We start from the raw sequence: 16,626 nt of genomic DNA, 5'->3' as shown, positions 1-16,626 counted from the left end.
CCAACTGATGAATAATTAGTATTTCCCCAAATATAACGCAACATCCTAAGTACTTCACGATGTTCCAGTTGCATCAGGATATCATGCATATTGACAACATGATGAAAGCTGCTGAAGAAATTCCTTCCTTTGAAATTCCGTCTTTATTTCATTTAGTTGTTACATCGCCCCTCACTTACCTGTGACTGAAGTATGGAACTTATTGTTTTGAATACTCTGTGATTCCTGAGGTGTGATTTAACGTTATAAACTCAAGGGGCCAATTTCATACACCATTAGATTTTGTGAGAGAAACATGCCTCTGTTAATTCTGAAATGCACTGGATTTTGATGCCAATGTGTAGGTCGGGCAATGTGGTGAGCACGGTGATGGAACACACCGATGCCGTACATGTGTGCAAGCTGTCTCCTGAAAGTCCTGGCTGGGGTGCCAGCCTGCCACCAAGTGCCCACGATTTTCAGACATTCAGTGCAAAACACAGCTGTGTCAGCTAGCACTTCACCACATGCTTTCAGAATTAAACTTTGTATTTCTTCCTCTGGGACAATAAGAAAAAACACCTTATCTGTCTTCCTGCGAATTTCCTGTTACAAGCCTTTGTGGATGCTGTGGTTGTGGTATATTGCAGTCTTCTGAGATGGAGAATCACTTTAGCTGCTTGAGCAGGAGTGGAATGGAGTGAGTGAGGCAGTGAGGAGATTTATCCAAGTAGGGCAGGGGATTTATCCAAGATCATAAAGTCCTAGGGGTGGTGCTGGGCATCCTTAGTACCAGGCATCAACTTCTAAAATGCTTTCTCTCATAGAGTGGCTCTTAGTCAAGTGTAATGATGAGGTAATCTCCAATGATGATTTAAAAGAAAAAAAAACATAAATGTTTGTCTTGGTGGTTAACATTTGATTTTTGTGTTAAAGAATGAAGAAGGAAAAGATGACAGTGATCCTGGTGGTGGTATACACACTGAGAAGGTCTCCCTAAAAGCCAGTGACTCTATGGAAAGTCTCTATAGCCTGAATAGTGGCCAAAGCTCATCTAGTAAGTACCAGATATCCATACTTCTTATTCAGTCACTCAATCAATATTGTTATTGTTTAAGTCTGACATATCAGAGCTGGTGATCAAAAATGTGATAGCAGAGAGCTCTTCAGTCTGGCAGACAAAGGTGTAATTTGATTAAATGCGTGGCAGCTCAGGTAAATATACCTCTCACCAGAAATAAGCTGAGTGTTTTAAGAGTGGAAATATTAACTGAATTAAAATAAACACATGGATTATAGGGGATGTTGCTGGTATATACGCCATAAATATTTTTGGGGGTTATCACTGCTATCATGCTGGCACCCATAGGGCTGCACTCACTGGGTACAGCCACACAAGCATCCTCTCTGGGGGGTAGTGATTGTGAGTTCATACAACACGCTGTAGATGTGAGGCAAAGTGCGAGGTCTCCCTGAGACGATGGGTGATGGGGGCCTGACCTGGTGGCTTCAGGTCATGATGCAGGGAGACACAGTCTGCTTCTCCGCAAACCCACTGAAAACCCTCCCCCAACAGGGTAGTCCTAGTCAGAGAGCAGGTGAATCTCTGATGAGAAATGGAGTCTGCCTCCACCTCTCCATCTGTTGCTCTGCTGTGGACATTTGCTGGGCAGCAGGCCACAGCTGTCCATGGTGATGTTGCTGTGCCGTCACCACAGGCACCACGTGAGCCCTAAGTGGGGACTCGAGATGCAGTCCAGATCATTTGCACTTAGTAGTTAATCTGGCCCTGAGATGGAGCTATGCACTTAAGCAATCACCTCAAACAAAACCATTTTTATGATCATTTTCTATGATGTGATTTGTGAAAATTGTATATGGGAGTTTACTTCCAACACACTGCCGCTCTTATCTAAAAACATATTTGGATGGGATATTGCAGAGCTTGCTCAAATTTGCTTGAATTACTCTGCCGATATTTTATTGCTCAACTTGGATAAAATGACAGGCAGAAATGTTGATAAGATTAAAATTTCCCTCTGCAATGCAGGTTCCTTTGATGTTTCAGCTAGCTCTGTAATGAAATAAAATAACTTCTACAGCACTTGTTTTCATTTCTCTGAATAAACAGGAGAAGTTCAGCAGAATTAATTCCCTAAATTGCACTTTTAGAGTACATTTTGTTAATCTGCAGAGGTAATATTTCAAAAAGTCTGTGAGCAAAATGTGTAGTCTATTAGTATCATCACCAGAAAAAGATTACTGTAGGGAGGATGTTAATGAAAGATCTCCTACCTGCTTTCCTCAGTCTCTCACAGTATGCTTTTTATTAAATGTATTTTTCCTGGAATGTGTCAAAACCACACAGAGTACACTCTTTCTCTAATTCTGTACTTTTGAACACTTTCCTCTTGGCTGCTGTGCAGAATTGCATGTTTGGGCATGTGGTGCAGGAGATCTCTCAACTTGATTCTCTTTAAGGTGGGGTGACCAGCTGCTCGGATGGAACAAGCAACAGGGACAGCCTCCGGTTTGATGACGAAGTCCCTTACAGTGGGCCCTTCTGTGGTCGAGCCAAAGTTCACACGGACTTCACACCAAGTCCTTATGACACTGACTCTCTGAAAATCAAGGTATGACAACCACCAGGATTTCCTCTTTTCCAGTGAGAATGCCAGGGGGACATTTCTTACATGTAAAGAATATGTTTACTAATGCATTTTTAACTGTTGAGCATACGCAACGCTCTAAAAGCAAGACCAGTCTCATTTTGCAATGCTTCTACAAGAACTTAGTTCAGACAATGCTGCAAAGCCAACTGCTGCTACAGGCTTGTTAAGACATAGACTCCAGATAGTTATCTCATCTTGGTATCTAAGTGGATATCACAGCTTTCCTCAGTAAAATACATTTTACTTCCCATGTACTACGTCTGGAGTAAGAAAAACTTGAGTCGCATGGGATGTGAAGTTGCATCCTCAGCTTTTTCAGTCACAACTAGGATATATCATAAGCTCAGTGGCACCCATTGTCTTTAATGAAACAGTTGGCGTTCCATTAAGCTTTCCTTTAAGCATACCTCTGAACTATGAATCTCTGGCCCTGACAACATGGCAGGTGTGTCCAGGCTGTGCAAGTGAGAAAAAGGAGCTCCAGAGATGGGCCCAGTTGAACATTGCTAAAAAAGCCCAGCCCTTTTCTTCTCCTTCCACGCACAGATACATTCAACATCATCATCCTTCACACTACTCTTGTCTGTAATCTGGACTTCTTTCTTTTCCTTCGTTGTAAACACTTTCATATCCAGATTATATTCACACTTCAGCATCTTTTCTTTTCCTTCACAGCCTCTTCTTCTTGTCAAAATCCGCATCTGTGTCTTGCTGCAGTCTCCCCCTCCTCCTCTCTGGCCTATATATACTACAGCTATTGCTCTGCCAGTACTTGCAGTCTTCGCTACTTGCCCTCCACTTCCACCCATACCTAGGGCATTTATTTCTGTTTAGCTGGTGAGGAAGCGGCAAATGTCTGGTGGCTCAAATAGCTTCCTTTTTTAGTCACTGGGTGGTGTATTTTAGAATTATAAACTAATATTTAGGGTTGAAATCCCCTAAATTTATCTCACAAAATTTCAGTACCCTGAATCTGAATTCAAAGTGTGTCTGCAGCTTGGCTTAGAGCCACTGCCTGATCCTGATCTGCATCCACATCTGAAGTTCCTGAGCCTCCCTGAGTGTGTAGAATAATATGTGTGCTTATAGACCTTTAAAAAAGTGTTTGTTTAGTTTCCATTTCAAACATGCTTATAGCTCTGAGCTCCATACGCTAACAAAACCAGGTCACTGGAACACAGTGAATTTCATACTTGGGTTTGTACCAAAACTAGGGTGACTGCTTTACTTACTTGCAATTTCTTGACCAGACCAGAAAAGACTTGAAAGTCTTGGACTTGTTAACAAATATTTTAACAAACTGAGTTTGATTTTTAAGTTTGTAACAGCATGCCAAATTAAGTCTGTACATGGGGACTTACTGGACAACTCTTTAAAGACTTTCAACATGTTTATAAGTTCTGGGGTACCTGCCCAGAAGAGAGGAGTCAGTTCTGAGGTCATGAGAGCAAGTTGTGTGACTTACAAGGGAGCATTTTGACTATGAGAATTACTCAGAGTGACTGCTTTGCTGAGCTGAGACCCTGGTTCCCACAGCATGGCTCTGAACACCTTTGCCAAAAAGCACCTCCTGAAGTTGCTGTGTTGTCATTCTTTTTTGCACTCACAGTTGCAATTGCATACACAAGCGTGGAGAGTTGAAGACTTTAGATCTGTCTGCTAAGGCACCTTCCAATATTTTCTCAGTCAATTGTGTTAATAATAGTGGGAAAATTTGTCAGTCCTTTGGGAAGGACTGACAGGAAGATATGAAGGGAGTTAAATGTTCTTTATTGCCTTTGAAAAATGTAGCCAGTGTTTTACTGTAAAATGGGTAAGAGTCCACCTTTCACATAGCTCAGCTATCAGTTTTTGAAGCTCCTTGAGATGCTGGGTAATAAGATTATTGTGTAAATAGTTTGGCACATATTTGGAAAATAACATCACAGTGTTCCTTTGCTTTTTGCCAAAGCTATGCCCACTATTCATGGCAAAAGTTGATTGCTGATGCAACCCTATCCCCTTTCAGGGACCAAGGGGAGCACAGAAAAGGTGAAAAGTGTTCCTTATGCTGGTTTTGGTCCATAGAGGAAAAGCTACATATACAAACCAGATGTGTAAGCAGTGGTGTCCTTTTTTTTTTATGGTTCTAGAAAGGAGACATTATAGATATCATCTGTAAAACCCCCATGGGCATATGGACAGGCATGTTGAACAACAAAGTAGGAAACTTCAAGTTCATTTACGTGGATATTATCTTGGAAGAGGAAGCTGCACCCAGAAAGATAAAGCCACACCGAGGAAGCAAAAGGAGCAAGCCTAAAACATTGCAAGAACTCCTGGATTGTGTCCACCTGCAGGTCAGCCAACGTATTTCCCAGCTGTATTTTAAATTTTCATTTCTGTGCGCCCGGGTTTTGATGTCATTTACAGGCAGAAGTAGAAAGGCAGATTTCAGCAGTGTTGATGTCAGCAAAGCAACTTCGTGTCTGTCTTTTATCTGATATGAGTGGCTTACAGAACTGTGTTTTACCACACCATTTAGTTAGGCTAAGAGACTCCATGCAAAGAGGCACAGTGGTGACCTGTCAAGTCACTGTAACCTGACTGCAACTGTGTGCCTAAGGGTAGGAGATGTGTGACCGTGGACACCTCAGGGACAGGACTGTAGTCTGACCCCAGTGACAACATTTAGAATTTGGGTTTTTAATTTCTTGTGATCTTTAGGGAGCAATAGTCTTTTTGCACTATGCTCGTGTTTTCCCCCTCTCCCTCTGTGCAACCCTAGTTCTTCACTGAGTGTCAAAGCATAATTAGGTCATGATTTACAGGCCACATTTTTAATAACAGTTATTGCTTTTGTGCTGATCCAAACACTCCTCTCCCTGGAGTACACAAAAGGTTTCATATAGTGTCAACACACAGCTCAGGGGGGGACCATGTGTAACACAGCACAGTTGAGGGCTCCCTCAGCTTCTCACCCTCACTTATATTGAAGGACTCCTTCCGTGCACAGGCAGAGCATACCCTACCTCAGAAGCCCTCCTGGACCCAGCATGGGAGGTACTCTACGGGGCGACCCACAAAAGTCTGGAAGCTCCACAGATTCAGTCATTCCTGGCAGAGTTCTGTCCTGGTCCAATTTGCTGCCGTACTCAGTTAGACAACTCAGCCACAGATGCTGGGACAGTCAAGAGAACCCCAAGACATCTCTGCCTCTGTTCTCTCTTGCTCTCCAACTCTGGTTTGATGCCAAAGGCAGGTTGATCAGACTGGAGCATGGAGCCCATTTCAACCTGACAAAAAAGTATAAGAGAAATTGTGCCTATTCCTCTTTTGAACATGATGCGTGTTTACATGAGAGGATTCTCTTGTTTCTTTTTGTAGGAATATGCCTCAACCCTCTTGCTAAATGGCTATGAAACTCTAGAGGACTTAAAGGATCTACAGGAGAGCCACCTGATTGAATTAAATATTTCAAACCCAGAAGACAGGGCAAGATTGTTATCAGCAATTGAAAATCTACAGGATTATGACAGTAAGTGTTTAAGCTTTGTTAAGAGTAATGTGCAAGTTTTAATTAAAGAAACACAGTTAAAGAAATAGTGATTCTCCCAATGATCTGTTAAATCACTTTTTCTGTTAAAGATGAAACATGGAATCAGATGGTTTTCGTATTTGTTCAGATAGCAAACTGTACATTTCTTCTAGATATGTACACGATTACTATACTAGTAACACATGAATGATTTAAATTTTCTCATTTATAGAAACTAAAACTCCTAAACTAGAGATTGGTAGCAACCATTGCTTGAGATCAACTCTGTTTATGGTTGGGGAACCAACCCCCAGAGAGGTTAAGTGACTTCCTAAAAGTCAGAAGGTCTGTGCCAGAGCAGAAAATAAAACCTCCCAAACTCTGCGGTAGTATCTTAACCAAAATAGAGCTTATTTCAAATTGCTACAGTAAAGAATTTTCTATATTTTTTTAAATGACGTTCTGCAGAAGAATACAGTTTTTCCATCACTCACTTCATCCCACACTTAAATCCTTATCCAAATCAGTTTCATTTCTAGGAAGATTTTGTTAAAAAAAACCAAAACCAAAAACCAAAAAAAAACAAACAAACAAAACAAACCAACGAAGCAAACAAACAAAAAAAAACAAAACACAAAAAAACCCACCCAAAACCAACCAACAAAAATCTAATAGCTGGTTTCCTTTCGTCTCTCAAAATGAATCTGACACATGCTTCCAGTGAGCTTCTGAAAGCTGATCGTATGATGTGTGTATATGTATAGCTATTGATCACCATTATGTTTTCTTCACTTCTTCTTTTCACGGGGAGTGAAAAACTAGGATACAGAACAAAAAATACTGTTCTCATGATATTTTCACAATAGTTCTAGCCTGACTTCTAATTTTAAATAATTTATGTCAAGTTCCTGGAAGCTTCAGCTAAGCATCTACTTAATTAGACACTCAGCCAAAACAGGAGATGTTTTTCTCTTCATTAATATTTGTGTGTACTCCCTGTCTATCCTGAGCAGTCTTTTTGTCAGAAGTGCACTCGCAACTGAGAAGCATCTGAAAGAAAGAAAAGGAGACCTGGAAAAGCAATCTTTCTGGGATATTTTAATATCAATTCTTGTCAGCTGTCCACTTTTTCTGTCCTCAGTAGATAGGTTGGTTTCCATTTGTCACTCAGCACATATACATACATATACACATACCTGCATGTACGTGTATACCCTATGTGTGTCAATACATAAATCTCTCTGGGCTTTTAAGAACGCCTTTTGCTACCTCCTCCATTCAGCTTTCCCTGCAGATGCTCTTTAATCTCCCTCTTCGTACCTTTGCTGACCTATTTTTTTGACTATTCGTTTGGGCTTTTTTGGGGCCCTATTTGTACATGCAGTCTTTGCTGTTCTTAGTCAGTGTCCAGGGAAAGGTAAGATTCATGCAAACATGTTGGAAAGGCATTTAAAGGGTTTTCTTTGCCCACCAGGATCGCTACTTCTTTCTGGTCTATAGCTTTGTGAGATGACAGGCTACAAAAGGACTCTTGAAAGGCTGCCTATGAAGAAGAAGTGATTGAAAGAGTCAATCCAGGAAAAAAAGTGTTACGTTTTCCAAGAATCATATTGCAGGGATCTATCTGGAAATAATCTGAAAATACGTTCATCTTCCTAGTTGGCCCTTAAACTGAGAATACGTATACTTGTGTGTACTTCTTGATAACCTTGCTGCACCTTCTGCACCTTTTATTGTGTATGTTTTTCTATATCAATATTTAACACCAAAAAAAATTAATGAAAAATGCTAGATTGTAATTTTGCAGAGTTTTGCATCAGTGTGAGAAACAAAACCAAAATATGTGGTTTTTAACAGACCACACGAGTGTCTAACTATTCTGGAGTAGTGAGGATATGGTTTACTATTTATGTTCCTCATGTAACAAAAGCATAGCAAGCAGCATTAGACACCTAACCTTTTTAAAAGATGACACCAGGTTTTTCTTTTTCTGGAGGTGTCTTAACATTTAATATTCTGCATACGCCTGTGCAAGGACCAAATTTAAGAAGGTCCTTACCTATCCCATACAATGAAAATTAATAAATTTACTTTAATTATCCAAATAGGGTTCTTCCTAATTGGCAGCATGGGATTAAGTCACTTCTCCAGGCAAAACAGTGACCCTGATGTTACCTGTATGGTAGTTTAATAGTTTAAATTCTTGTAATGGTTCTGGAAATAATAACATTAAATCTTATAAAGTGGCCCATGCTTCAAAATCAGTAATGACACTGCAGTCTTAGATCAAGAGTTGAAATTAATATTTGCTTCCCATCCACTTTAGATAGGTATTTATTCATATTGAATAATATTCCCAGAATTTATGAGTACTTACAGGGACCAGAACCAAAACATCTTTATATACCGTACCAGCTATAAGCATTCATTTAAGTCTAATTGAGTTTCATAAAATTCATGTATATTTTAAGGTAAGCCACACATAAATAATTTTCCTGGTTTGGGATACTGTATTGAATGAGGACTAAACCATGAATCAAATCCTTGCCTTATCTGGTTGCCAAAGGTTCATAGCGTCTGACACGTGACTGGTAGTGACAGAACAGGATTTAACAACTTGCTCTGAAAAGGAAGATACTAAAGACTAAAATTGATAGAAGCCATCTGTTAAGTCGTTATAACGAAAGACGGGGAGTCAAGATGATCTTGGGGATAAGCTCAGCATGAGTCTGACTTCATCTGAATCATTTGACCTCTTTGTCCTTCTGTCAATCTGATTGGAAAATTGGGTTGGAAGAGCTGGGTGCTACTGTGAAAGTGAATTCTGCATCTGAACTGAACTTTCCTAGGTCAATATTTTTTTTTTTTCTAAATGGGCATGACTCAGTCCAGCATAAATGATTTTTTAATTAAAATTGATTTTCTGCATTGCTTAGAAGTGAGCAGCATAATTACCCACAACTACAAGGTAATCTGTTTACTGGCCAAGAGTATTCTAGATATAAGTTCAGCAATCTTCCAGGTAAAAGTTCACAGTTTTTATAAGCTTTGTGAAAAAATATATTAAGGTCATAGACCATATTTACTGTTCTAAGCCTGCCTTTCTCATAGAGTTTGGAAGATTTCCATGTCTTTACATTACATTTGTGCTTCCATGAAGCATGTGTTTGATTAATGGATGGAGTCTCAGGTATGGTCCAGAGTTGAAATGCCAGGGTTTCTGAGTTTCTGTGACTCTGCTATTATTCAGAACAGCCAAGCGTGCTAGAACATAGCCTCATTTTACTAGAGTCTACTATAAATGTAGTAAAACAAGATTTAATATTTCTGTAATGCGATATCTGATACTGTGAAATGTCCAGATGTTTTTACAGGGCTTTTAATTTCTTTTTCTTCCCTTGGCTTTTTCTTGACATATAGTGTATGTTGTAAGAAGTGATTTCTTCACGCAACGTACTTCTGACTATGTAATTCATGTTGCAGAATAAACAGTTATTGAGTTTTCTAACCAAAAGCCCTGCAGCAATAGTTTCTGCATTATATGCTCCTTAAAGCCATCCAAAATGTAGGATTTCTGGCAGTGAGAATATTTTCATTTTACATTTGACTTAGACATGAATGAATTTGAATGGAAAAACTTTACTCACCTCATACCAGGAATTAAAACATAAGTTTTATTTATCAAATGCTACCACATAGTGGGTTTGAAGCAGATTTTGCTTCCTGGCACTGCACTACCTTCTTTCCACCTTTCCTGGAAGTCCAGGCCCAAATTCACCATCTCCAAGTACTTCGGGTAGCAAGGCTATCCTAGAACTGCAAGGTCTTGTAAGCTGCTCGTGACCTTCTTCCCCTTCAGATCTCTTTTTAGATTTTCAATAAGTTGATCAGACCTATATATTTGGGACAAAATGACTGGTTTCCATGAATTCATGGCTGGGGAGGGGAAAAAAAGCTCTTTTTCATCAAGTATTTCTTAATAGCTTTCCATTCTTCTCCCAGATGGCTTCTAGACAGGAGATGGATGTCTGTGCTTTTGTAGGATGCTATTTTTAAAGTGAAGCAGTTGTTGGATAGTTAATGACTAACGTAATAAAAGAAGTTTGGAACTTTTTTCTTGACTGCTTCCCAGGACATACGTTTTTGTGTGTGCAAAACAGCCTTGATTCTCTTCTCACTGAGGTGGTGTAAATCAAGAGGTTAATTCCTGAAGTCCAGTGGGTTACATTATTCCAAAGCTATTCTGGGTTAAAGAAGAATTAAACTTCCTTGGATATGTGCATACAGTTCATTTTATAGAAAAAAGAAAGGGTGCATATGTGCAATGTGTAATATTTCAAGCTTATCTCCCCAAACCCACTTCCTTACTTTACTTTTCATATTTAAGTGCCAGATCATACTCAAAATCCCACTTTCAGTGCCAGATAAGGTTTGTTCCTTATTCATTGTACTTGGAGAGCAAGATAGTAGATCACCGAGGACACAACTTTCAGTTCTCAGTTGGATTCCTGATGTGATGACCTAGCATCAAGAGTACCATTTTAAGCTGGGCAGTTCCTCTAAATACAAGGGATTACACAATATCATGTCAAGGTCAAATAGTGCTCAAAGACAATCTCCCCTTCTGTACCGTGGTGCAACTCGTTGACCTGGACATAGTATTTCCAGATTTCCCAAGGAAGCTCATCCTTGCATGCATATTAGTATTTTTCACCTTTTTTCAGGCACATCTGTTTGCTTCCAGATTTCAGAGAAAAAAAGAACCTTTTTGTTTCTCTTTTCACCATATACTCTCTTCTCACATCAGTTCAGTATCCCTCCCTGAAAAGCTATGCCACTAACTTCAGTGAGTACAATTTTTTTAAGTTGCATATCTGTAAATACCTCCAAAAGGTTTATTCCTTCGAGTCCCCAACGTATTGCATGTGTATGCAGACCCACTACAGGTTTCTCTGCTTCTTGTTCAAGTATTGCCGTTTATTACTTCAAAATGATCCTTTCTGAGTTTGATGCTTATGAGTTTTCGTTTCATTTTAACAATTAGGTGGTTTAACCGGTACAGACACTACAGGTTGATACAGGGCCTTCATATGTACCTAGGTGGTCTAACACTAGCCTTGAAGACACAATTTGTTCTATTTATTTTATTGTGCTGCTCAGTACATCACTGCTGCACCTTCCAGGAAGGCACAAAGTGACTCAGCCTAAAGCACCGTGCTCCTAGCCCACTTCTTCTAGGCAAAACTCATGAAGGCAAACTCTCAGGCGTCACACTCATGAAGTACGGCTTGCTTCTGGGTGACCTTCCTTTTTTTCCCCAAGACAAAATCCAAGCCTCCTGCCACTCATCTGGTTTAAACTGACATAACCGCATGGGAATCAGGGTGACCTCAGTACAGTCTTGAGCTGAATTGCCTTAAACCTAAGCTTAAAGTGCCTTCCTAATCGGGATTTTAAACTCATTAAAAAATGGAAAAAACCTCGTGAAGGAAAAAAAGAGATCTATCCCTGCATGTCATGCACATCTATGTCATTGAACAGCAAATATTCATTTCAAAAATCTAAATAGCAAGGAAGATAAGTATGCATCACACATCTGTTACCGAGGGTAAAGGCCTCACATTTTTTTTCAGAAGTCTGAATATAATCCTACCGTCTAAAGTAGTATTAGAATATATACGTCAAAATGATGCATATCTTGGACTCTTCTGGCCCTATCATAGACAATAGAGACTGAAAGCTATTTATCTTATATGAAACTGCTTTACTGTAGAAAAATGATAGGACTTCCATTTGTTGATAAGATAGTTATTTCTGATGATTCTACAACATCTAACAGAAGTTTAATTTTACCAATTCCTGTTTCCTATGCATTGTATCTTTCTTCTGATGTCCAAAAGATTAAGTCAGTAAACGTACCTCTACTAATGTGGACCTTGAGCATATACGTGTTACAAGAAGGAGCTAAGTAAAACTGAATGTAAGAGTCAAAAGCTAAAAAGAAAAAAAAAAAAAAAGCATAGTTTCTTTTCTCCAGAAGCAATATCTAAAGTTGTATGCTACATATATTTATAATACTCAGTATCCTGTGCAAGTGGTTTAGTAATTACTGCATAATATTTAAGGCTGCTTTAAAGAGAAAAAAAAAAGTGCCAAAGTTTGCTTTCAGTCTTTTCTTCTTAAATATAGGAGAGTTTTCTTCAACTTTTTCTGGTCAGAACGACCAGAATATATTTTCACTATAATATTTATAATATATTCATTATATATATTCATTTTTTATATATATATATTCATTATATATTTTTATAATATTTATAATATTTTCACTGTCTCAAACACCTGAACCTGTTTTTCAGTTTTTAATGTAAAAAATTCTTCTAATGTTATGGAAGGAGACAGAATTTTTACATTTCTGTATGTTTTCTAAATAGAAATTTCTTATTCCCCTAACTGATCTAAATTCAGATTTTGAAAAAAATCTTAGTTCCAGGCTTGTCTGTGTCTTTTTCCCTGAAACATGGAAGGGAAAGACATATCTACAAAAGAATTTAGGATCTGTTTTTCACATAGGAACTACTCAGATTATCACAACTAGTTACAGAGCACTAATATACTGACTGGAACTGTATTTTGTTTTTAATCCACTAGTTACTTGGTCTTCTTTCCATTGTAAAACAAACAAAGAGGATGGAGGTTCCTCTTTGACCTTGAAAATGTAAACAGGATTAACACTTTCTAGGTCACTGCTTGCCAGGGCAGCAGATGATGCTACAGAAGCTGATAAAAGCACCAGCAAGCAGCATTAGGCTGATGAGGGGATTACAGGAGAGGGCAGGGGAGCCCTGCCCGCTGCCATGCAGGAGGACCTCACCCAGCCACCGGCTGAGCTCTGTCAGCCCACAGCGACCAAGACCTGGGTCGTCCTGGCCCCGGTGGGATGGGTGTGAGGAGTTAATGACACAGTTTAGACAAGGCTTTACTGTGGCATCTGCTGTTACTTGTGTTAAACTACTTCTGTTGCTACTAATAGCAGCAGTAATACCTTCACTGGTGTAATGCCTTTTGTAATTCCTTCCTGACTTAAATCAGAAATCAATTGGACCCTACGTGATCAAATATTTTCCTTGCAAAGAGAGATAACATTTGACATGACAAACTATGTTCTGTAAGGTGAGAAGGAGATCAAACAGTTACAGTTATCAATTAAATCTGATTAAAGGTGTACTCTTTCACACAAGTGCAATTAACCATTACATTTATTTGGGAACAAGGTAGGACTTCTATTCCTTGGAGAGCATTTAAAGTAATCAGAAATTAATTTTTTCTTTTTTAACATAAGCTTGTGCCTATAACTTATTCATGCAAAAATGACTAAGTTAAGACGTTGGATTCTTTTCTTCAAAATCATATTAGTTTATTAACTTAATTAGGTAACTGAAAGTTAGAAAATATTAAACCAAATTAATCAGACAAAAAAAAATTGACAAGACTTCCACCAGGACCAAGAAATATTTCTCAATATATTAAAATGTTTTGTGAAATAAGTTAATTGAAATCTTACCCAACAAAGACAGGTCCTTACTCTCCTGCTGTTCCATTTCAATATTTTCAGATTGAAACATTTCAATTTTTAATTTCTAATTTATTCTTTGTGATACAATACAACACAAGATTTAAAAAGAAATAATAATCCAAATTATAAATCTTTCCCATGTTGCCAAAGCTTATCATCACCAACAACTGAAACAAATGTTAGTATGAATTTTCCTTGTGGAAATTTTATAATTCTGGTATTTTACCCTGGAGCTACACTAGATTAAGATTTTGATGAAGAATAAAATCCTTCATGAACCAGGACTTCAATTCTGCCTGTACTTGAATTGAGACAGCTTAAATCTGACTAAAGATTTGAAGCTAACTATTTAACCATTGAGTAACAAGTCAAGTGAAGTAAGGGAACTTTCTTTGCAAAAGCAAAAAGGTACCGTTTTTCTGAAGGGCTAAAATCTAGGGTAAACCCATCTGTTTCCTGTGAGATTTATACTTTGTTTTGAAATCAATCCACGGTTTGAATTAAAATAATACGGAGGGTGATAAAGAAAAGTATGAAAGGGAAAGATTTTATGTTTTATATCTTGTTTTCTGAAGAAATTTACTCCGTGTAAGCATCATGTATTTCAGAGCCAGAAAACATGAACTTTAACCACAGGCTATATTAGATTCACGATATACAGGTACATCCTGTCTGCACAGCACCAGCTTGTTGTGCTTTTTTGAGAGGTCTGTCAATACTCTCCCCGAGTTGCAGATTTTTGAGTTTGAATAGAATAGTCATACAGCAGCTAAACAAGGACAAGCTATTTACAAGCTAAGGTTAGGAAGCTTCCATCAGCCACCCACTCCCACTGAAAAGTCCAGTGCTTTAGAAAACCCGATTACCACATCATTATGCTGAGCACTTCTGAAGACCAGCACATTATATCTTACTACACAGTCCACAGAGTAGGTAAAATGGTGGGGGTTACATTCAAAAGACACAACATCTATAACACAGTGTGTCACAAACAAGGCACAGTAGGCTACATGATTACTTGCATAAGCAAGCTCTGGCATACATGAGTGTGGGAGGGGAAAAGCTGCCACATCTACTGTGGACATGGTGACCACACATGGTGACTGTTGCACCTATGGACAGCCTAAAGGACCTTAGTTTAAAGGATGAGGCCAAAGTCTCCTGCATTCATCTCTGAGAAACATACTGCAGGATCAAAGCCAACCTCAACGTTAACTTAGTCATATAATCATTTTTTTAGTTCTTTGATGCTGAGGTTTCTGTTTCTGATAGACAAAAGATACTGATCTCGTCATGTGTATATAACAACTCTGTTTCTACAGTTCTTCAAGGTAAGTCATGTTTCTATCTCAAACTATTTCTCGGGATACTTATTTTGACAATTTTTCTCTGTCTTTTTCTGTCCTTTCTAGTTGAACAACAGCAGAAAAGTGAGGGTGGTGAGGAGACGCAGAGCTTAAGCCCTCACCATGGTTTTGACAAATCACAGTTAAATGACTGCCCAAGAGATTCTGGCTGTTACATCTCATCAGAAAATTCAGATAATGGTAAAGAAGAAGTAGACCCAGAAACCCTGTCTGACATGGTCCAGTCAATAACAATCGCCGAGTCAAACTGATTCAACCCTGCTGCTTTTCTGCAGATTTTCAGAAAAGACAATCAGATTTGCCCGTATAATGGCACAGAAGCAGAACACAAAATATCCTCAACAGAGAAAATCTACTTCTGTCTGATGTACAATGCTCTAGACTGTTTAATATGTGAACACTTGATAACGAAAAGTTAGTTGATAATCTCTCACGCTTTTCTTTTCAATGAAACCACAGACATTTCACTGAAAAAGTTTTTACATACGTATTTATAAATATTTGTACAGCAAACGCATTTTCTATAATAATAGAGAATTGGTTTAGGTAGTGTTACATAACCATAATCATTTCTGGAACTGTCCAACATGTAAATATTGTACATATTTATTTTAAAAAGATACAGAATGATGACACTGTCTATGTTTTCAGTCGTGTTGATATTTGTACAGAATGTATTTTCACTGATATATCATCATAATAAAAAGGTGGATACATTCACATCCTATTTTGAAAAGTATCAAGCTAATTCTCTTTAATATTAAAGCTCTTTCATACCACTCTTCTCCAAAATGGGCTCTAAGGTAGACTCTCATCTCCTACACTTTATCCTGGAGGTGCGAAAGAAATGTAGTGTGAATCTGAATCAAGCTCTCTGTGTTCATTATCTTTTAGAGAACATAGCCATCTGAATGGCTTATGCACTGGCAATTTCTTTATTGTTATTTTCGCACCTGCTCTCATTCTTCCCAAGCATTATACACAGAATCCAAGCTTGGAGCCAAAAAAAACAGTATCAGTGCTATGCTTTTATGATTATTTTTTGTGAAGCTCTTGCCTTTTGTGTGTGGTGTGAAGTTTGTTAATAGAGTATTTGTTTATATATGAAATTCGGAAGATAATATAGTTATTGTGCACTGTTGTCTTTCCTATGAGATTTTACTGTCATTTCCAGTATATTTTGCACTGGAATACACATTTTAACTGCGTGTCTTCTTTTAGAGTACTTCCTTCAAAAATAAACAGAATCATGTGTTTGAGCCCTTTAAAAACTACTTGATTTTTAATGTGGTCATTACATTTCAAAAACTGCTCTGTTGTACGACTAACACAGTAAATGGCAACTCCACCAAGCATTTTTATCATGCATAATAATCTGTGTATCAAATCAATAGAGAAACTTTTTGCTCACCAATTAGTCACACAATTTTCATAATTTAAGGCATTTTGCATTTATGTTAAGAAGTTTCCACATATTGCTGACAGTTTAAAAGAAAATCACCTTCGGAAGAGATG

The 16,626-nt window shown here is 38.3% G+C and overlaps 1 protein-coding gene across 1 annotated transcript in view; it reads left to right on the top strand.

Annotated features, from left to right (window-relative positions):
• LOC141467708 (SAM domain-containing protein SAMSN-1-like) overlaps positions 1 to 16,377 on the top strand; it is a 36,214-nt gene extending 19,837 nt beyond the window's left edge. The window contains exons 4-8 of the mRNA XM_074152360.1: positions 916 to 1,036; positions 2,461 to 2,612; positions 4,784 to 4,990; positions 6,018 to 6,168; positions 15,157 to 16,377. Of these exons, the coding sequence (XP_074008461.1) occupies positions 916 to 1,036; positions 2,461 to 2,612; positions 4,784 to 4,990; positions 6,018 to 6,168; positions 15,157 to 15,362 (837 nt within the window). The 3' untranslated portion in view covers positions 15,363 to 16,377. The remainder of the gene's footprint in view (positions 1 to 915; positions 1,037 to 2,460; positions 2,613 to 4,783; positions 4,991 to 6,017; positions 6,169 to 15,156) is intronic.
• The last annotated feature ends 249 nt before the right edge of the window (positions 16,378 to 16,626 follow it).

Source organism: Numenius arquata, chromosome 1 (genome assembly GCF_964106895.1).
Source record: "Numenius arquata chromosome 1, bNumArq3.hap1.1, whole genome shotgun sequence".
Taxonomy (NCBI): domain Eukaryota; kingdom Metazoa; phylum Chordata; class Aves; order Charadriiformes; family Scolopacidae; genus Numenius; species Numenius arquata.
The sequence above is the reverse complement of the archived record's forward strand: the minus strand, read 5'-3'. Positions and strand labels throughout refer to the sequence as shown.